Source organism: Thunnus albacares, chromosome 15 (genome assembly GCF_914725855.1).
Source record: "Thunnus albacares chromosome 15, fThuAlb1.1, whole genome shotgun sequence".
Taxonomy (NCBI): domain Eukaryota; kingdom Metazoa; phylum Chordata; class Actinopteri; order Scombriformes; family Scombridae; genus Thunnus; species Thunnus albacares.
This window is the reverse complement of record NC_058120.1, coordinates 3,321,675-3,344,774: the sequence shown is the minus strand read 5'-3', so window position 1 is coordinate 3,344,774 and position 23,100 is coordinate 3,321,675. Positions and strand designations below refer to the sequence as shown.

At 39.7% G+C, this 23,100-nt stretch overlaps 1 protein-coding gene across 1 annotated transcript in view; it reads left to right on the top strand.

Moving 5' to 3' along the window:
* The window catches only part of si:dkey-288a3.2 (protein phosphatase 1 regulatory subunit 37), a 66,349-nt gene that overhangs the window by 12,640 nt on the left and 30,609 nt on the right, over positions 1-23,100 (top strand). Inside the window, exons 3-10 of the mRNA XM_044375447.1 lie at positions 3,274-3,319; positions 7,384-7,484; positions 7,677-7,796; positions 10,665-10,812; positions 14,329-14,484; positions 15,533-15,645; positions 18,711-18,852; positions 19,862-20,028. Of these exons, the coding sequence (XP_044231382.1) occupies positions 3,274-3,319; positions 7,384-7,484; positions 7,677-7,796; positions 10,665-10,812; positions 14,329-14,484; positions 15,533-15,645; positions 18,711-18,852; positions 19,862-20,028 (993 nt within the window). The remainder of the gene's footprint in view (positions 1-3,273; positions 3,320-7,383; positions 7,485-7,676; positions 7,797-10,664; positions 10,813-14,328; positions 14,485-15,532; positions 15,646-18,710; positions 18,853-19,861; positions 20,029-23,100) is intronic.

Genomic DNA, 23,100 nt, shown 5'->3' with positions numbered 1-23,100 from the left:
TGAACTCCTTTTCAGAAAGCAGAGCAAAGTTAAATTTGACTATTTAACACCTTTAAATTCAAATAACTTGTTGGAAAAAATACAATCACATACATGAATCACTAAAGAAGGGTTACATATATATCATATCAATTCCCAAACTCATTTTTCATTTGCTGTCTGTGTGGTTAGGCTCCTTGTTCAATAATAGAGACGTATTAGGATGTAAGATGATGACCCTGGTCAGTGTTGTTGCTATTATACTCACAGGAACCTGATGGAGTAAAGGAGACAGTGACAGCAAAGGAGGATGGATCCGTAGATCCAGTTTGAGAGGCAGTTCTATAGGTGTCATCACTCCAGAGCAAACACACAGTCTTGATTCTTATTAAACCAAGAGTTATCCATATTTACAATTTATGTACATGGTAGTGAAGGGTGCAACAGGGTGGAAGTTAGGAGTAGGAGAGAATAACATTTAGTGTTATTAATATTTTGTGTTTCTTATATGCAAAAGCAGAGTGCAAATAATGTCTGTTTCATGAATAAAAGCAAGCGCTTCCTGAGGTTTCACACAGAAGAAGAAGAAGAAGAAGAAAAAGTGAAGATCGAGGTTCATAAAATGTTTGAAAATATACATAAGAAACAAAGTACCATCAGTATGTTCCAGAACAACTGTCTGATGCATATATGTTTCTTCTTTTCACCTAATATTGTTCTACAGAAATCTGATCTTTTAGATTTTTATAGTGTTTTATACCCATATGTCACATTATTGCCCAAAGGGTAATAATAAATGCAATTAAAAAAGAGAAATATATCATAAAATGTCGAGCAGACCCACTAATCCTCAAGGTTTGTTGTGTCTTTGGGATCAAATTAACACAAAATATCAAATCAAACTCAAATGAGATGAAATTGCAGCTTCTCTTCCTCCTATGGGGTTGCAGTGAAGAAATCCCTCTGTATTTATACATAAAACAATGTTAAAGCACATAATACAGTACACACACACACACACACACACACACACACATATACTCACAGTGTGTGAGAATGTGTGCATGTAGACACATTTGTGCATGAGTATGTGTGTGTGTGTGTCTCAGTTAAGATGATTACGGGGGGAAATTCAACCACCTCTACCAATTACACAACAGCCTCTTGTATACATAAACAGTGCAATTTATGTCCCATTGATCTGTCTAATTCTTTCAACAGGAGCACATTATGGCCGCCGTCCTTTTGTCTCCCGCCTTGCTCTCCTCTCTGCAGCACGAGAGCCGAGCGAGGAGAGCCTTCCAAGTCCTTTTGTACTCCCCGTGTCCCTTTGAACAATGAATCATATTTAGCAACAAGAGAGGGAAACAAGGAGCTGCTCGCAAATAAGAAGGCGGCAATGCAGTCAGCCAGCCAAGATGAGTCGGTGTAGAGAAAGCAGTTAGAAAGCCAATGTTTGACTGATGTGTTAGTGAAGAGGATGACAGGGCCGGCGCAAGAATTTTTGGGGGCCCTGAGCAGCATTGGACACCCTCCATCCAAGTTCCTTTTTGACATTACAAAAGGTTTTATTTAATATCATAAAGTGATAATAAAAGATGACTGGAAACGCTCAGTTTTTCCTTCCAAAGTAGATCCTTAAAGCAACTGAAAAACTGACTTTAAATGCCAAGTATTTCTCTAGGATATTAAATATTAATGACAAAATGCACAAAAATTACAGGTAATGTTTGGAAAAAATGAATTCTCAGTTATTATATTAAGAGTTTAACACTAGTCTGCTTCATCATGACTAAACATGCAAATATTAAAGTTAAAGTTTGAAGAAAATATTCTCACTTCTTATATTAAGAAGTAAGAAGTGTTTGATCAGGACTGTGTAGATGTTGTTTGATCAGATTTGATTGACATCAGTTTGGCAAACAAGCCAACAACTACCATCAAATATCTATTCCGATGTTGTAACATCCTGATTGGTGCACGGAAATGCGTGACATCAGCTTTTTCCCAGTTGAGCCCCTCCCACTTCAAACCGGTGAGAAAAGAAAGGACGAGAATACAGATACTGAAATCTTTCAGGTGAAATCAGCAAAAATGTTTTTATTAGGATAGAAAACGTTCATGTCGGATCACCGTCACTCAGTGAGAAGCTGGCCCTGAAAATAGGTTTTAAGGGCCTTTAAAGTAAAGTAAACGCGGTATTTGTCCCTATAAAAACCTAAAATCTTATTTCCTGACACTTATAATCATTCAAATAAAATAAATAAACCTTGTGTTATATTTAGTACTGTGTCCTTCCTGTTAAAAGTACAAATGAACAGAGGAACCCAAAGAAGCTTCACATCTGATTTAATTTGCTCACTTTGGAGCCCCCTAGTGGCCAATGGGCCCTAATTGAAGCTTTCACTATTTAATATTTTATTTCTTTTCTGTTTTATACTAATATTTAATGCTCCTGAATTTGACAGTTTCCCTGCTAAACACTCAAATATCTCCCAGAGCTGTGTTCTTGTGGGGTGTAAGAGCCTCTGAAAAGGCATTTGAATCATGAGGCAAAAGCTTTAATTTGAATCCAGACTCATTAAATGATTTCAGGGTTAGCAGCTTTTGACCTCAGCCCGTCCTAATCAAAGATAAGGAAAAATTGAGATGTATTACCGTCATTAAATATCAACATAACTAACTTTTTGGTCACTGCCATCATATCAGAGGTGAAGCATATTTAATAAAAGGGCCAAATCAGCTCTATATATTAGCCCAACCCTAGTCAGAATGATCCCCTGTTCCAGATTATGATCTTACCACCATCTATAAAAGGAAGCTTTAAAAAAAAAACCTTGTTCCCTGTCCCTGTTTAGCTTGTCAGTCGAAAAAAAAAAAAAAAAAAATCAGTGTTTTCCACCATCCGCACAAATCTGCCACCTCCAGTGATTGATGCAGTCAAATTAGATGTATGTGGAACACTGGCTCTGGCAAATGAACACATCAACTGATGACCAGCTGTTTCTAATTATTATACACTGGTTAATTAGGACGCCGTGTCACCATCAACGGCGGCGGTAAACTGTGTGAAATTCATAATTCATGCTCTGGCGTCCAATAAGCCTCCCTGATCAAACCGGTACAGTGTGGCATGGATGGAGAGGCCGTGCAGAAAGAGACTGGGGAGGGTGGATGGTGCACTGCTGTTGCCAAATATCTGTGTGTGTGTGTGTGTGTGTGTGTGCGTGTGTGTGTGTTCGCGCCTTTCCCTCACACCTCCTGCTTCTACCCCTCTCTCTGTCTCTCTCTCAGCAGGGTGTGTGTGTAGGTGGCAGTGTGAAATGTCTGGATCTCAAAGGTAAGCTGAACGCTTCACTCCATCATTATTAAATATGACTGAGGGCTTTATGTGACATTCATGATACACTGAATGATTTTGTAATGTTTTACATATTCAATGGAAATGTAATCATAAAAAAATATGTAATAATAAACCAATAATATCTGAGACAATATTACTATATCTGAGATTATTTTTGTATTGAAAAAAAAAAAACCTTTATGATAAAAGTCAAATCAGTGTGATATCTTTGATACTTCACACACATATATACACAGTGTTCTTTACTCTTGAAGATTTGTTCCAAGCCAAGTTTGTTGAAATGATCCTGCAAAACAAAGAGAGTTCATATCCTTTGTTTGATATAGTTCATTATTTATCTTCATGTGTTTATCAAAAATGCAGAACTTCCATTGGAAACATGGAGACAAAAATGACTCCATTACTGGACTCTGCAGAATCCAGTGCAATAATTCCACGTTTGTAATGCACTTTCAAGAATTTTCTAGAAATTAGTGTCATTAGAAATAACTCTAGAATAAGGCACATCACTTTTAAAAAATGTTAACAAACTAATCCCTTGCAACAATAGCATGTGTATTGGAAACAGGTAGATATTTTGCACTTGTTTTACCAGAATATGACTTTCATTCATTTCCCAACCCAAATCAATTTTGAGCCAATCCTAACTCTAAAGCTAAAGCTAATTCATGTCATCCTGTTGAAACCTAAAATCAAACCCTAATCTGAATGTAACTATTAAACTAAGGCAAACGTGATACCGTTTTAAATACTAATACTAAACCAAACCTTAATCTAAATTCCACTGTTTTTACATTAAACTAAACCTGATCCAGGCTCAAATCCTAAAGTTAAATCAGAATCCTAAACTAAATTTAATTGTGATTCTTATATTAACCAAACCTAATCCTAGTTCAAATATTAAATCTAAATCCTAATCCTAAACAAGCATGGATTGTAACCCTTACAATAACTAAACCTAATCCTAGTTCAAATCCTAATGCTAAACCCAAATCCTGTACTAAATTTGATTTTGGCCTCAATTATTAAAGAAAATCTAATGCTATTTAAATACTTAAAAACATTAGCTGCTGCTCTTTCTAAAAATCTTCCAGACAAATAGGGATTTGATATCCAAAAAACAAAACCAAAACCAAAACCCTAACCCTAACCTGAATTAAATTTGATCGTTATTATAAACTTAGCATATTCATAGTTCATATCTTAAACCTAAACACACACCTTCATCCTAAAATGTTTCTTATCTTACAATATGTTTCTTGTCCTCATAGTGTAGTGAACTAAACCTAAACCTACTTCCAGTCTTAATCTTTACTACACTTGGGTAAACTAAACCTAATCTATACTCAAATCAGTCATCTCTTTTACCAGTGAACACTGGACAAACACTGGTCTTCATTCTGAAGGTCTTAAAACTTTTTTTTTTAAAAAAAAGGTGGTTCTCACAAGTATAGAAGCGCAGCAGCAGACACATCATCATACAGCAGCAGTGTAAAGTTGTGTAAGATGCTATGATGGGCGTCACTGTCGTCACGCGCTGATGACATCTGACTGCGGGTGTCGCTGCCTTATTATCTTCCCGACGCAGGGCGGATTAGAAAAATGGGATTTCAGATGGCTCTCCCTTCCACCCCACACGCCCTCTGCCATCGCTCAGTTAAGTGATTATTGTTAAAACATAGGGGGAAAAAATCATTTTGGAAATAATTATGATAGTAATTATCATTTCCCCCTTCTTGGCCGGGGAGATAAGAATTAACCCAGGAGAGAGAGGGAGAGGAAGAGAGATTGAGTCTTAAAAGTGTTTGATCAGTCACAGTTTGATTTGGAGTGTGACTCCTGATCTGGGCTGGGGAGCGACAGTAATCAGATTACTAAATGGTAACTGTAATTCTGTAAATTAATGAACAAAGACACATCAAATATAAGGCAACTTGTTGGATGAGTATAATTAAAGAAGTGTGGGAAACACATCAGAGTAATCAGATTACAAAAATGGTAACAGTGATCCCTGATAATCACTACTGAAAATATAATAATGACTTTGAAACAATAGGATTAAAAGTTGGATTACAAAAATTAAAATAAAAAATGTGGAAGAGAATGTAGAGAAACAAAAAGGCAAAGCTTAATTTCACATATCTTTATATAGATGGCAGATGCAACTTCAGCAGTGCACTGTTGAGATTCTGGCAGTGGAGGAAGAAGTATTAATTTCTCTGACTGAAATAAGAGTGAAGATGTTCAAATCAAACTTTAGTCATCCACAAAGGATATTTTTGTGTCCAAGATGCTCAGCATACGGAGTCAAATAAGTATACTGTACACATGGTATAAATATACTGTATGTACCAGGGGTGGAACAGTACACAAAATCTATAGTTCAACATGTTCTATATTATAATGCATTGGCTATATTTATGACTGTAAAAATTATGAAAGTTATGGTCAATAAGTCAAAAAACACCAATGTCAGCAATCAAATATTACCCATTAAGGCAGGTATAGCATATTAATAATTAACTTTTATAATGAACTGCTCTAATCAACCATTAGAGCATTGCAGTTTAGCAGTGTAGTTTAAGCTTTCCATATTTAGTTCAACAGTTCTCTTTGAGGACTTGCTGTATTGTCAGGTTTTACACAATTAAGTAGCTTTCTGGGGTCAGTTCATCGGTACTGGAACATTAGCGGGTCTACAACCCTGTAATAGACACATTCAGGTGATGCTGATGACAAATGGTTTGAAAAATTTGATTGTTTGTATCTCCAGACCAAACTTCAGTTGAACGATGTTGGCACACAGTTTCCATTCATTCCACCAGTCTTTGTCTAGTGTGACTCTGTCTATACTGTCTATATGAGCTGCAGTACACATGCAGGGGCTAACCCAACTAGCATGGTTTAGCTAACAGATAACCACTGTCCCGATGCCAAAACATACCAAACTAAAAATTACATACTGAACCAAATGCTCTGTACTGAATGGTTCAGGACAAATATATGTTGACAAATATTAAAACAGAATGTAATAAAGGTGCCATGCAATAGTGCAACTATGTTATTATGTAAAACTATATAAAAAAAAGTGCATTTGTGTTACTATTTCAAAAATGCATAGAAATATAAAGTATAAATGGAAAATGGGGGAAAAAAACACTATAAAACGTATAAAGATTTGATCACACTGCAAGAAAATGTGATAAAATAGAGTAGAAATAGCAATAGATAAGTGAGGTTCATATTAGTACATAATACATTATTATAACTGATGTATTAACATGTAAGTAACATTTTCATATTGTAGATGTATGGGGGAGATCATTTTTAGCTACTTAATATTATGTTAAGATGTTCCATCTATAACATCATATTTAATAAGATGATCATATGTTTTGTATATAAAATCTGCAAAGTAACTAATAATTATAACAGTCAATTAAGTCTAATGGAGTAAAAAGTACCATATTTTACACTTAAATGTAGTGGAGTAGAAATATAAAATAGCATAAAAAAAAACCCAAGTACCTCAAATCTGTACTGCAGTGCAGTACTTGAGTAAATGTACTTAGTTACATTCCATCACTGGATTCTGGTAAATAAGAATCATTCATTTAGTTCCATATTCAATAGGATTTTGGAGGTAAAGTATCTGAAAGTAATCAGACGTTCAGAGGAAGTTCAGTTGGTGTATACAAGTTTGTTAGTTTATTGATTACAATGTTCTGCAGGCAGTCAGTAATCAATGGACGCTTGAGCATTCACGTCTAGGGAGTCCAATCATGAAAAACTGTGTCCTGTTCCTCCTAACTGGAGCTGTTATCATTATTTTTCTTTCTCTGTTTCTGATTAAGTCTCCCAACTTTATTAAAAGAAAACATACACATGCACACAAATAGACTTTGCCTATAAAGGAAGTTGTGATTTTTGCTGAAATGTTCATTTCAGAAAAGGATAAAGCACATTTACAGCCGTGCAATTTTGCCTGTTAGCAGACAGCCTCCCAATTATCTTCCGTTTGATTACTTGCCTCTATCAAGGTGAGCGATTAGACCACCGCTCCTGTGAAGCTCTGGAAGTCGTCCTGAAATCGCTGCACTTTGATTTCATCAATCTGCAGGCAGCCCAACTGGAAGAAAATGTGAGTTTTATGAGCAAAACTTATTTTCCTCATCTTCGTCTTCCAATTCCAATACAGTTTCATATTCAGGCCTTCCTCTGTATCAGATTAGAGACTATTTTTTTCTTTCCAAAAGAACTTCATAACATTCCTGTCAAATTTGGGGCCTTGCTTTCTTCATTTTTTCCCTTCACTATTTTTTTTCTCTTCCAGGGAGCCTCGTCCTTGCTGGATATGATTTTGTACTATGAATCTACCAGCCATCTTGACATTTCTGACAACAGCAGTATGGGAACATCGGGTTGGAGGGCCCTCGCTCATTTGATAAAGCAGGTTGGCTGACGCAGTGGAATAGTAATCTTTTCTTGTAGGCTTTCTCCAGGGGATAATGGACATTGTAGAAAGTGAGTTTGTTGCACATTACATGGATTGAAGATGCAGGGCAGAGAAAACAGGGTGAGAACTTCTCCCACTACGCATATAGCATAAACACATCAGTACACGCACACATATTGCATTACAGCAGCAACATGGATAGCATTAGCAGGCATAACTGATTAGCTGTGAGGTGAGAAACAATCAGTCTCATTCCGAATGTTACCACTGACTGACTTTAGCATCTGTGTGTTCAGAGCAGGACAGGATGAAGGCAACAATGTGAGGACTCTCAACCATCATGTAGTTGGTTTCTTGAAATAAACAACTTTTACTGTGTGTTAAGACAGAACGCGAAGCGAATTGTAAGAGTGATTTCATACAAAGTCAATGCAAATTGACTGACAGGAATACGTGTCTGTGCAAGATAAAAAAATTAAAATATGCACTTCATGAATGTGCTTCATAAACGTAGACAAGAGGAAAAAGTAGAAAGATTGGAGGGAATAACTGACAGAACTGGAGTTCCTGGTGAGTTCTGAGTTCATTCGGAGGCTGAGCTGAACACAAACACATACACGGTTGATACATCGGTTGCTAGCTAGCTTTCAGCTAACATACAGTTGGTAATTTGGCTGCTTAGGGCAAATAAACAGTCCAGCAGTCAAATACACACAAATGTGGCAAGGTGCTTTGCATTTTGTCTGAATACACCTTTCAGTTTCTCACTCTGTTCTCTTTGAGTATCTTCAGTCAGGCATTGTAATTTGATGCTAGTAAAGAGGACTGACATCTGTCAAACTGGCAAAATTGACTGTCTGATGTGGACATTGCAAGAATTGATTGTGGACAACCAAATTGAAATTTAACCATGGATGACAACACACATTTAAATATTACATTACATTTATTCATTTGGCAGATGCTTTTGTCCTAAGTGACATACAAACGACCTACAACTAAGTTGTAATAACTCAGTTGTCAACATACAAATAAAATGAGTAAATGTCGATGGTAAATGTATTTTCCTTCACAAAAAGCAGCACCAGTTTTTTTACGCATCCTTGTGAAATAGATGGTGCTGGAGCAGTGACATCATGACCACCTTAGACTGTATGTCACAGGGCTAGTAGCTGGGAAACTAACCACTGAAATATTAGCCAGCCACCACATGCTAGTGCCAGTTAGTCACAATTGCTCTCCAAGCTGTTCCGCTTTCTAAATCTACATTACTTGAAGCATGAGATGTAACAAGTTGACTTTTAAAATATATAACCTTAACCACCATCTTTCTCTAACCTTAGCCAACCTAAACCAATGGTTCCCAACTGGTATAGTTAGAAGGCCCAAATTCTGTCTAGACATCAGGTCACAGTCCACACATTGACCAATTTACATTCAGTTTATTTACATCTATCCATTCCACCTGTCAGTGGACTCCGGTTGGAGGGCCCTCGCTCATTTGATGAAGCAGGTTGGCTGACACAGTGGAATAGTAATCTTTTCTTGATTCAAACCCAGGACTTTCCTATTGTTAGCCACTGAGTTGCCCTTTAATTTTATTTCACTGAATGTAAACAAATTTAATATTGGAACTGGGGCAAACACAATAAAATAAGAAGCATTGCAGCACAGTGCAATTAGGACTTCAAACCAACATTTAAAAATATGTTAAAAACGTAATAGCTGTTACAATTAATTCTTACTTATTGAGGCTACTACTATTATTAGGGTAAAGCATAAAACAGTCCATATAAAAATAGCAGAGTAATACAACAGCTGCAGTGCTGTTATCAAGCCAGGCCAGTACTTGACTGCATATAACATTTTTGTTTGTTTGATTTTTGTTTTTGTTCTTTTTTGTGTTTTGTGCCAGTAAAGTAACATACATAACAAGGGCCACATGATTCACTGAGCTGGCATCAATTGACTACTTGTACTGGAAAGTTCTATGTAGAGTTGCAAAAATCCCATTCATCCTTCCCATAGACAATGGGACTTGCATTTGGAGCACTTTTTTTGCATCAGCAGTACAGTACAAAATATGCTTCTTTGATAAAAAAACAAAAAACAAAGGTACAAGCCTGTGTACACAAAAACTTTGGGGTACAACTCCCAGGGTGCATTTGGGAAAGAAACATCCACTCACTGAGCTTAAAATTCTATAACATGCCGCTAAAAGCAAACGGAAGCTAAAGATTATGATGTTATTTAACAGATTTTACAATATTCAGATTAAATCAGTTTGTTTTCAGATTCTGGGGTAATGCTGGGTTAATTAAGCAACTATATAACTATGTTTTTTTTTCCCAACTCAAATGTCTTCAACCAAAATGAGTGTAATATCAGATACCTACTACCATTATTACTAGGCCTGCATGATGGAAAATACAATAATTACAACATAGTGACAAACTGCTCAAAGTGGAGAAATATTCGGGGCTAAAGACAAAATCTTTGGGGCTACAGTGCAATGCCCATGACCAGTACCATTCTACACCAATCAAAACCCCCACATGTCCCACTAACACTATCCCAAACCCTTATCCAAGATGCCCTATATCTGCCCCAACCAACCCTCCACATCATCCTGCAGTATGGACTCCTGTCACTCCGGCTGGTTTTCTTCTTCCTCCCAGTTATTGGTGAGTGTTGGTGAGTGTGATGTCAGGGAGGACAGACAGGCTGAGTGTTCGACAGCTTTTTCTTCCATCATTTATCATCTTTCCTTGTTCTTTCTCTATTTTGGGGCAGATTAGACTTTCTGAGTTGTCTTTGTGTCCTGTGCATTTTTCTGTAAACTGTACAATGTGTGTTTTGTTTCAGAGTGTGCGTCTATCCAGACTGGATGTGTGTAATGTGCCCGTGGTTGACTATCCGGCCCAGTCTCTATCTAAAGCCCTGCTGACCAGCCGGCTCACAGTGCTGCACCTTCACAATGCCCAGCTCAGCGGCATGCCACTATACACACTGGGTATGACGCACACACACACACACTACTCACGCCACAGTGTGTTTGTTCTCACTCATGATACACTGAGACCACATTTGTGTTTGAATGTTTTGAGTATGCAAGTGTGGACAGAATTCATGTGTGTGTATGTGCATGTGTAAATGTGCTTGGTGTGTGCATGGGTGTGTTAGTGTATGTGTGTGTGTGTGTGTGTGTCCTGTGGCCAGCAGGACCAGATTTTGACCTGTGACCGTCTCTGCAGGCCTGGACCCGGATTAGAGGCCTAATCTCTTACCTGTCACTTTACACACCGCTGCACACATCTATAAAGGCTCTGGCAGCCAGGACAGACACACACACACACATACACATACACATTTTGTAGCCATGTATTGTCTCTTGAACAAAGATATAACCTTAGATATGCACACTTTTATATGATCTCTATACAATTACATACTTGTTAAATACATGCCTACACTTATGCTTATAGCATAGGCACATTAAGCCCCATTCGGACAGGATTTATTTTTCTTTAGGAGGTGGAGTGATTTTAACATCACCTGCCCTGGTCACTGAGTTTAATCTAGCCTGTGTGTCTGTGTATGTGGGTAATTTTTCACCCCCAGTCCAGTGGTAATTACAGCTGCAATGACCTACTGCTTTTCAGTGAACTCGCTGGTCCTCCTGTAATTTAAATACCATCCGCACTGATGTCTTGTCTTATAAAGTGGATCTTTTTGCTGGAAGAGCTGCTTGTCCTTCTTCCATAAAAATGTTTTTGCTAATCTGATGGGTGGAAACATTCTAACACAGCAACATTCTGAGTACAAATATGACAAATATGAAAAAAAATAAAACCACCGGGAGAGCAAGACCTCATAAAAGCTCAATTAATTCAGCTACAGGCACTGGTCTTCTCTTTTGAGCCCTGTTTTTAGCTGATATTTGTTTACATTTTGGCAAATTGGCCCCATTAAAAGTCTGCTGAATTATCTATTAGCAGCTCCTATTTGCAGTGTGCCCATGGATATACAGACAGGTATCATTGGATTACTTTGATACTGAAGAAACTTAAAAACGTAATGATTCTCAGGCAAGTTCTGAAGCCTCTTTTTTTAGGATTATTGTGTCAGTCACACTGAATGATATCAATATATGTGTCATATCTGTGTGTTCTGACTGATTGAGTTATGATTACAAGAAGGATTTTTGACTCTTCTTCACCTCATGCAGTATCTTTGTCACATTTTCAACTCTTCAGCACCCCCTTGGGAAGGATTTTGGCTTTCTCTTTGGGTTCTGTTGTGCTGGATGTCCATCTAACAGACATGGACTAAAACACCACATGAAAGGACGAGTTAAATTAGTGAGGAGCACAGAGAATATTTCATTCCTCACCTCCCCCTGTAATATTAATCCCAGCCAAATGGGACTTCATTTTGTTTTGATACATACAAATTATTAAAGTGTCATTTGAAATATTTAAAATAAGAAAACGCAGCGACTTCAGCAAACGTCCAACTTCTCTGACCTTCATTGATTGGCTGCTGTTGTATTTCTGAACAGTATCAGTGGCGATGGAGAAGTACCATTACAGCACTGGATGAGTATACACACACACATAAATACACTCACCGCTGGAGAACGCAACACTCAGAGGGGGGTAGAGTGGTGTTCATGGATGGACTGATGCGCACACACATACACACACACACACAAACACACACACACACAAACACACACAAACATATGGATAGACATGTGCAACAGGGGTAGTTCACATTAGGCTTGAGCTAGATGGTGGTTTAGCTAAAAAATACATTACACACAAAAATTATTTCTGAAAATAATCATTTTCTTTTACTTTCTTGTAGTTGTTTTCATATTACATAACCCAGTGAGGATTATAATAAAAGGCTGTTCTAATTCTACTGCATGATCAGATGTCCTAGTAAAACAATCTCTGTGTCTGACTTTTCTTCGGGACAAAAAGAAAGCAGTGAACACAGCCTCGCATCTCCTCTCAGCTGGGAGCAGAGAAAGACCCAAATGGACACAGTATGCTGCCCACTCTTCCAGACAGCAACTTGCTCCTCTAACATTTTCAGTTGCTTCCTGGATCTCTTTGATATTTTAGGGTCTCACAACCCCCCCCCCTCCTCCTGCGCTCTGTTCCCACCCCACGCTCTCTGCCTTTGCTGAGCCTGCCACCACCACCCCTTCCGTCCCGGCGGGGGGTCCCGGCTGAGGATCATTGCCTTCGATCGGAGGGGCCTCTGATTGCGGGATTGGGCGCTCGCGGTGGAGTCGACCGGATCAATCCTACCGATTCCACCATTTGGTTCCCACTGTGCCTGATGACAATGTTGGCATTCCACATGCAGCCCAATAGGCTTGATCAAATCTGCAGCATCGATCTGGATGCAAGGGCAGCGAGAGCCCAGGCAACACGGACACGTAGTACAGTACACAGTACACAAATACACAGGAGATGCCCACACCACACACTTTACCGTTACACATAAATACAAGGCACTGAAGAAAGCTGTGATAAAATGCTGTAATGAAAAGATTCTAACAATGGTGTATATTCTGACATTTTTTAGAGAGGGTCTTGAAATTTGACAGGTGTTTTGTAAGATCTCCTGTGCTGGGGAGTTACAACTCTGGCTCCAACAATGGTTTGTTCATGTTAGAAAGGCAAAGGAGTGCCACTTGATCTTTACTGGAGTAATTGCAGGAGGCGGCAATTCCTGCTGTGCTCTCATTTTCATGCTCAAGTTCACTCACCAACAGTCTATCACAGTTACAACCTGGAGGATCGATGTTGCTCAGAGGACATACAAGTACAATGGATCATATATCTAATATCAATTTGAAAACATCTATATATCTCAACTGGGTGAGAAGGTGTGCATCCAAAGTTGGAATAGTAAATTTCCTTATAGTCCTACTCCTCCTTCTGAGGAGGTTGTAGACAGTCATGTGCCTCCTCTGATTGTGTCACCTTCTGAGAGCTTCACCGGTTGTGCATAACGTGGAAGTTTCACATTATCCCCTCTGGTTCCACCCTCCTACATGCAGGTGCTTTGACCAAACAGTAGTAGTCACTAGACAAGGGCTTGTTCCCCAACTGGCTTCCCACCAACAAATACTGCATAACTGAGGTCAGGAGAAGAAGCTTAGAACTCAGAATAACTTCCAAAAATCACTGTTCAGCTGTTATAATTCAGGTATTTTAACCTGGGTCTTAATGTCATAATTTTGGTCGTTATGGTATGGCTCATGCTAACCAGCGTGGAGTTTGATTTTAAAAAGTATATTAGGGCAAATAGTGCAAGACCTGTAAAGCTTTCCAAATGAACTTCAGCAGTTTTACATAAATAATTTCAAAAGCTTGTCTCTGAGTCCAACTAAAAACAAAAAAAGCCTCCTGGACTACAGTATCCAATAGCGGTAACTGCTAATAACTTTGGGCCCTGTTCCTGATATTTTGAGTATTCTCTTTTTTGTTCTTTTTGTTGCTGCCTGTAGTTGGTGCGCTGAAGTCAAACAGGGCTCTGCAAGAGCTCCACCTTACCAGCAACCTGCTGAACAGCTACCAGGACGCCCTGCAGATAGGTGACCTGCTACGCTACAACACCACTTTACAGATGCTGGAGCTTAGCAACAATGCTGTAGCAGATGCTGGTAAGATGCTCTCCTTTGTAACAGAACAAACACGCATATTTACTCAAAGCTGCACAGTGCAAAGGTATGAAGTGGTGAGTGCTGAATGATGCAGGAATAAAATAACAAAGAAAAAGAGATCTAATAATAAGTTGGAGAAAGAGCAGGCCATAAAAGAGGAAAAAGAGGTGTTTATAGCTGTATTTTTGAACTTTAGCTGTTTCCTCCTGCTACCAGTCTTTATGCTAAGCTAGGGTTACCTGACACCAGCTCCTTATTTAACACACAGATATGAAATTGATGTCAATCTTTTCATCTCACTCAGAAAGAGTTCACAATTGTATACACTCAGCCAATGGAAACACTCCTTTTTTGATATGTCACCCTTTGTGATTAAAGTGTGAATTGCAGATAAACTCAATCATTTAGACTGGATTCTTATGACTGGACCTTAAAAAGACTAATTCAACATGTTGGGAAAGATATATGGGGAAATATGTTTGGGTAAGTTATAAGCTTTCTTTCCGGGAACAAAGTGAACAAAGAGTTCAAAGTTCACAAATTTATTAACCTACACCTTTAAAGCTCACTAATTAAGATGTTGCTGGTTTGTTGTGTGATGTACACAAACGGAAAAATAAAAACAACAATTTAGTTTCATGGTGAAACTATTTCTTGACAATTTTCTCATCTCAGAGAAAGCAGAGGGATGTATTTCCCCAAATGTCACATTATTCTTTTCGCTTGAGGCAAAATCGTTTTGTTAACAGAAAAACATTCCTGAACTTCAATCACACTGTGTTAACAGGAGGCACAGCTAATGTTTGCAGACAGTAAAAGTGTGACACACATCTTACTAATGATTAGCGATAATACTTATAAGCACATATCAACCTTCTGTAGTTACTGGAGCTCAAGTCCAAAGTGGCACCGCAGCAACACTCCCACTAAACATCTGTCAGTGTCATTTAGCTTGCAAAAACACAAGCTCAGGCAAGCAGTAAAGTTAAACATGTTCTGCTAATTACCATAAATTAATGCTGTTGTTTTTTTTTTTATTATTATCCAGGTTTGGAGGAGCTGTGTGATGGTCTGAGGTGGCAGACGGCAGGTCTGAAGATCTTACTGCTGAAGAACAACCAGATCACAGCAAAAGGCATGGTCCATCTGGCCAAAGCTCTGGTGAGGAGCATAATACCAGCAGTCAGCATATAAACACATTCCAATGCTAAAGAAGAGTCATTTTATTTGAAGGCAAGTCAAAAGCCAGGCCTGCTCTGAATGCTTCATTTACAACTGGTTTTTTCTACCTTGCTGATGAGCTGACGTCGGCTCATTGCACACGCCCATTCTACACATAGTCATGTTAGTGCTACTAACTTTAGCTGTGGTAGGGTGATCAAATATGTTTGCTAACATCTAACCTATACCACAGGCCATCATTACTCATTCCTAAAATAAGTGAGTTACTTGTAAATCCAGGGGAAAAGTAACCATTGAATGATTCTGCACTCTTATGATTGGAGGAAGTAGGCCCTTACATGGTGCACTAAAGGTACGTGCTCTAATAGAGAGCTGACGTGAAAAAACTTAGGGGTTCTGTTCCAGAAATACATAAATAACTGAAAATCCAGCCTTGCAACACAGCTTTTCTCAACAGTATGTCATGTTGTTCACTCCATATGTTTAAACAAGGATGGTAATTTTAAAAAAACAGAAAGTATCTTATATGATTATTCAAGATTTCTGTTTTTTCACAGTCTTTGATGAACAGCATTTCCCAAAATTGACACTTGTTTCAAAAAAGAGTTTGTACTTGTGGATCGTCCACATATTCAGAGACTTAATGTTTATGTAGAGGGTTCCTTTGGTGTATATTAGGGTTCTTCAAGTAGTAGTTTGGATCCATGCATTAAGTGCTGGAGCCCGTTTTTTGTCTTTGGATACTTTTCCTCTCCTTACTTCCAGCACTGCAAAAGGTTCAGCAGAAACTGTGAACACTAAACGCTATGCTTCAAACTGACTAGGTCATACAATGTGTTGTCTGAACACATCTAAAGGCAGAATTGTTTATACCTGTTCTGAATGGCCACACTTGAAGGTGACGTGAAATGCCTGCATCCCACTATGCCCCCCAATCTCTCCGAGCTCTCTGTCTTTTGTCCGTTTTTGTAGTCATGAAGTGTTGAATCATACAAATGGGGATCACAGTGAAATGACAGAGATAGTTGTGTGAAGAATGAAAAAAAAAAAAAAGAGAGCTTAAGCCTGCTTTATATACCCAGCTGGCCAAATGCTCAATGACAATACACTGGCACTTCAGATTTTCCATTTCCAATCTTACAGTGTGGAGAAAATAGCTTATTTTCTGGATATGGATCCATTTCTGACCATGAAGTGACAAACAGCCCTGTTAGCTTCATGCTACATGAGCTAAACTTCCTCAGATGCTTTAGTCCAACTCATACCTGCTTTCCTTTACCCAGTATTGAGGAAATGAAGAGTGTAGGGCCTCATCCAGAAAATCCCCCTTCTGAAAACGTCCCGCCTCCACACGTTTCATTGTACAGTCCTAATAACATGCACTCCTTCCGCCTGATTGGCAGCATAAACTGCACCTTCCTGTCATGTGAGTGGCGATTGTGGAAGTCAAAATGCTAGAAATTAAAGGCCTGCCTTGCACACTCACACACACACACACACACACACACACAGACTTCCCCTGTCTCCTCCAGTGCAACCAAAAGAAGGAACAGTTTGATTAAATAATAGATGTGTGTTAAGGAGGGGTGCGCATGTGGCCTGCCAGTCACAGGGATAAGTAGATGTCCTTGCAGGCCATAATAATGATAATTAGACTCGTAGCTGGTCGTGTCGAATATGATGAGGAGGAGAGCTGTTATTAACCTTTCTGGTTGGTGTATCTGCTTTTCCTCTCTGCCCTCCTGGCTTGTTGTCTTGTCTCTTGAAGGACTAAGACAAGGGGGGCAGATCTGGGCCAAAATCCACTTAATATTTGAGTTGTAGAGTTCCCTCTCTTTGTTCAAATTTTTAAAATGATTATTCTAAGGTGAATATGTCATGCGGGGCCCTTGTTCTTTCAAACTTTGCGTGCTTCCGCTGTTTTTTTGTTTAAAGCCAGCATGTCATGTGTGAAAGCATACTGTGTTTTTTGGTGCTTTCACACTCCTACCCCCATCAAACTTCTCACTCCAACCCTCCCGTGGTTTACGTTTGACAGGCTTCAACCATGCTTGACTCTCACACACTCTCAACCACGCAGTCGCCTCTTTAATTGTCTGGTATTATCCCTCGTGCATATCCATTGGAGATGCTCTTCCTCCCTCTCCTCCTCCCCTCTTCACCGGAGAAGCTTCTCGCCACGCGTTGGATGTGGCGGTGCCTCTGTGTGCCGCGACTCAGCAAGGAAAAGGGGGGGGGGGGGGGGGGACCCTCTCGAGTGTGTTTGTTGTCACCGCGGTGCAAATTAACTCAGAAGAAGACGCTCTCCGGGTCTGTCGGTTGCCTTCCTGGCTTCCTTTCCGCCCCCGCGCTCCCTCTCTTCAGAGCAGTGACCAGAGGAGTTTAACAAGGGTGGCGAGGCGAGGGGGCAACCAAGGAGTGGGTGGCGCGTTCCTCTTCAAGCTGTTGGGCAACATGGGCCCCTCGTGCCCCAGACACCCCCAGCTTTATGCGCCAACTAATCAACCTTCAATGCTAATGTGGCTCTGGAGAGTGGAAACAAAAGTTCTGAGCATTTAACATGAGAGGAAACATTTTGAGAAGGAATAATAATCACCGCATAATAATAATGATCATTAAAACTTCTCAGCCTTTCCACACTCACTTGCACACTGAATGTAGCACACTGCACAGAAGACAGAGTGAACCAAAGATTCATTGTTGGGTAAAGATTCATAAACAGTGATTAAAATTCTTCAGTTTTTAAAGATTATTTTTTGTTGGGGGTTTTTTTGCCTTTATGTGACAGTCAGTGTAGGAGACATAAGAGACAGGAAACACAGGGAGAGAGAGATAGAGGTATGACATGCAACAAGGGTCCCTCGGCCAGGAGTTGAGCTGTGGAACTGTATATGCACCTTAACCATTAAGCCACAAGGGCACCCCTAATTCTTCAGGTTTTATCAGTACAAAAAGTCCCTGGATCCAGTTTGAATAGTGTTTGGACCCACATAAGAGCTGAGATGAATGTCAGTCAATGTGACCACAGGATCCTTGTGTTGCAGCCAGTGCTGAAGGTCTTGCAGGTCCTGGATCTGGGAGAGAACCTCCTGGGGAATGAGGGGATCCAGGTAATCAGGGAGCCTCTGATGCTGAACAGCTCAGTGCTGCAGCTGGGCCTGGCCCAAGCCAACATCACTTGTGAAGGTACACCATATACAGCATCTCTTTTACAGTGTCACAACATTTTTGGAGTTAGAAATAAAGTAAACAAAGTAAGATCATTTTGTCAAGATGAGGCCCAGTAGAATAATTAACATTTAATATTTGATTTTAATTGCTATTTTGGCTGGGGGGGCAGTGCACCAACCTGTAAATACATCAATGACCTACAGTATAATCACCTATCACCCATAAAGCATGGGAAACATGTTAGCAAACACTCGCCTATTTACACATCCAGCAGACAGAACTATGTTAGCATTTATTTGAAGTTTCAGGCCATCTGGCGAATGTAAGTCCAATATTCACTGGCCTTTTAGCTCTGTTTTGGTCTTCATCAATTCCTGAGAAAAATGTCAGGCTTTTTGCTGCTAAATTTTCCACTATGTTCACCAGTTAGTTGCTAACTTTGGCCACAGTTTGGTGCTGGTTGCGTAACTTACAGGGGGTTTTATCAAAGCTTTATTGCTGAAAAGCTGCCTGCTGCTGTTGGAAACGACACTGATGAGAGCTGTGAGACTGAATCAAAACAATAAAATTGCAAGCCATAAAAACAGAACAATGAACTGAAACATGCTAAAATTCTCCTAAGGGGACCTACGGAGTCAGGTAAAAACTGTGGGTTTTCACTCCAACTACACATTGTCAGTTCACCCATTCTTAATAAAGAAATATTGGTTAGCGGAGCTTTAATGTTGAATTTGATTTAAATTTTAGTTTTAGAAACATCCCTCTGAGGCAGAGCTGTTCTGGATGCAACATTTACCTTAATGCCTGAGTCTCAATGTGTGAAGCCAAACCATAGATGTTTCTGGTTAAGTTAGCTTTAAACCAAAGCCCAGTGACAGGGTTAGGAGGGTAAATGAAATGTTATGGAGTTATACCTATCCTAGTAAGAAATGCAGTCTAAAGTAGGTCATTTAAGGTATCTAACCAAGTGACATACTAAGCTAGCCTGCTGACCTTCTGTTGTTAAACGTTTTATTTGGTGAAGGTGCTGTTGCATTGGCTGAGTTCCTTGCTGAGAGTCGTCAGATTCAGCAACTGGACGTCCGCCAGAATGAGGTGAAGCTTGGAGGCCTGATGGCCTTGTGTCTGGCCCTGAGGATGAACCAGTCTCTTGCTCGCCTGGATTTGGACTACATACCCCCACAGGAGCAGGTAGGTGCAGCTATAATTAGACTATAGTTACAGATCTTAATGGTCTTGGTCTTAAAATGGTATTTTACAGTGATTTTACACATAAGCATGTGTTTCCAGGTGTAGGGGAGTACTACTGCATATGTGTAAAAGTAGTATAAAACTTTTTGTGTCTCCAGAGGGAGCTGTGTGAAATCTGTTAATTACCTCAAGTAATGTCACTTGAGTCAGCATCAGTTGGGTCTGAAGACTACAAGTTTGAAAAGTAAAAAAATCTGGGTGTGTGGAGTTAGAAAGAAGTGAAGTTACCAGACCTCTGTAGCTCCTCATCTCTGCTGGAGTCCAGCAGCTCCAGGCTACACTAACTGCTACTAGAATAACACACCAGAATCTCTAAACCAAATTAGGTAAGATAAGGCTGCTGCACTTATTTAGATTTTCTGACTCACTTTTTGTGTCCATTGAGAGTCCAACGGCATTGTAGTAGTGCGTTGTAATGGTTGTTTCAGTAGTTACTTTAGTTTAATAGTCAATAGTATGATAGTTATTCTCTTCTTAGTTGACTGACTGAGCCTTTAGTACATAACAGGGCTCATAACTCCAAAATAATTTAATTTCACATGTTCTCAGACATGTTCTTTCGATCAACATTGCTTCATCAGCTGGATTACTTAAGTGTGTGAAAACATTTCCCTGCTTATATTGGTTTATGCTGTATAACAGCAGGTTATTGACTTCCATCCTGCCTGGTGTTAACAGTACAAGCTACTGGTGGTGCTGTCATAGTCTTTCAAATGAAACACTTTGTACTTCAGCTCTGCACAACCTCAAAGGACTACTGGTGCTTCCATTAAAATTTTCCTTCTAATTAAGAATGAAGGGATATTGGTGATTTCAAGATTATTTATTCGTAGCATCTTGTCTTTTGTGGTATATTGACTCACTGTGGTCACAGATTTGTCACTTGGAGACACAAGTAAGTCATTCATGTCTCAGTTCATCAGTGATACTTGTTTTTTTTTTCTCTCTACCTTCCATGGCTGCAGAGGCCCGAGGAAAACGATGCCATAACTTTAATACATGCCCCTGCTGGATTCACAAAATAATTACCCACACTTGCCATCTGTTTGTCATGATTTTATCTCTGCTAACTTATTTGCATATTAAAGCATTAATTAAAATCTCCAAGGAACGGAATGCTTACTTTAAAATTAACTCTGAAGGCGATCCGTGCACAGCTTCCAAAGTTGTTTTATTTTTGTTTGCAGTGGTTTTCTGTTTGTCTGCGTGTTGTTTACACGATTAAGTCTGATTTTTATGAAATGTCTCCTCTGGCTAAAGTCAAGCAGCAAGATGTGCCAGATTTTGGAGAAGCAGCTTTTAAGAGCCATGATGCTTGTGTGTGTCATTAAAGCTGGGACTTCTTCTTCTCCTTCTTCTTCCTCACTTTGCACATGCACCAAAGCCTCCATATTGGCGGCTCTGTTTTCATGCTCCTCTAAGCCGCCGAGAGACGTGATTAGCATTTCCACCATTGTTGGGAGTTAGTGTGGCTCGGTATTTTAAGGGAATGGTAATAAGGGAATTTTTAAGCTCTGTCAGGTTTTGGAGTCACACAGCTGGGATTTGTCTTGGCGTGGCATATCCAGGTGGGAGGAGTGACGATTGTATTAAAAAGCAAATCTTTCCATCAGAAAACAGCGGGTGGCCAGATCAAGTGTTCTCGCTCAGTCACATTCCCCGGGTCGCCAAGGAATACGTGAAAATTTCATTCTTCTGAAGGAAAATAAGTGTGGGTATGAATGTGAGTGAGTGACGGAGGGGGTTATGGCAGCACTTTGAGTGTGTTTGACAGAGTCGCTGATATAGAGTTTGTGTGTTCATACATGTGCCTTTTGTATGTGTGTGGTTTTACCACGATGCGGGGGGTGATTGAAGATGCGCATATTTAAAAGGCGAGAAAAGAAGGTGGCAAGAGGGGAGGAAATCTGGGTCCTCTCGTCTTTGTTTACAAGAGTCTGATTTTTCATGTCTGTTGCCACGCTGCTCCATTTGATCACTGGCCTGTTTGCTGTTAATTATTAATTATTTACCCATCTGAAATATTCATGCACCCTGGCCCTAGTGGAAAGCAGCCTTTCTGAGGGGCAAGTTCTCTCTGTAGCCATTGCAAGGTGGAGTTGTTTATACATCCTTATCAGGGGACTCTGTCAACCCAGCTAATGAACTAAACTTCCCCCTGCCTGACGCTCTCTTAATCGCAGGTCGGACGAGGGAAACCTCGGCACTCTGTTTACCTGTTTGATGCTTAAATATTTGGCTTTGGATTTGGTCAACGTGAGTGTCCTGTCAGCTGTTCTCCAGCAGAGAAGTTCCGTGATAACGCTGGAGAGTGTCCTCTCCTGAATGTCGCATGTCAGCAAGGTGTAGCTGTTAGAGAGTGGTTGTCTCACTGAGTGATAATTACAACAGCATGGTGTTTGTGTGTGTGTGTGTGTGTGTGTGTAGGAAGGAAAGACAACAGGAAGGATCTTCAGTAGCTTGTTTGGGTGGTCCTGTGGAGGGGGACAACAGGAGCAATTGTAGTATATTGAGAGAAAGCCAAAAGGACAAAAAAGTATTTTTATATTTAAAGGGTGAAGTCATTTTATTCAACTTTATTTATAATTTGTTAAACCATGCATCTACACATGACACCTAAAATACTTACAGAAACAGCTCCTCTACTGAACCTTTCAGTTTAACTACGGTATGTACTGTACATACTAAGATGTACATGAAATTCTGTGTCAGCTTAAAGAGAACAACCAGTCGTCACCTTGGGTTACAATAGTTATCTAGTTCATAACACAATCAGCTGCTGCAGAGCTGGATTAACCCATTAAGGAGCCATAGAGTTGTAGGCCCTCATTAAACCCCCTGTTCCTGTTGCATATAAGTACCCAACTCCAGAAACCAACCAGTACCCTGCCCCAGCATTGGTATGTAGAGGTCAAATCTGCAACTCTGGTCTCATAGTTAAGATGTTCTTTATATAAGTGTTGCTGGAGTTTTGACCTCTTCTTTTCCTTCTCCATGCACCTTGGAAGTACT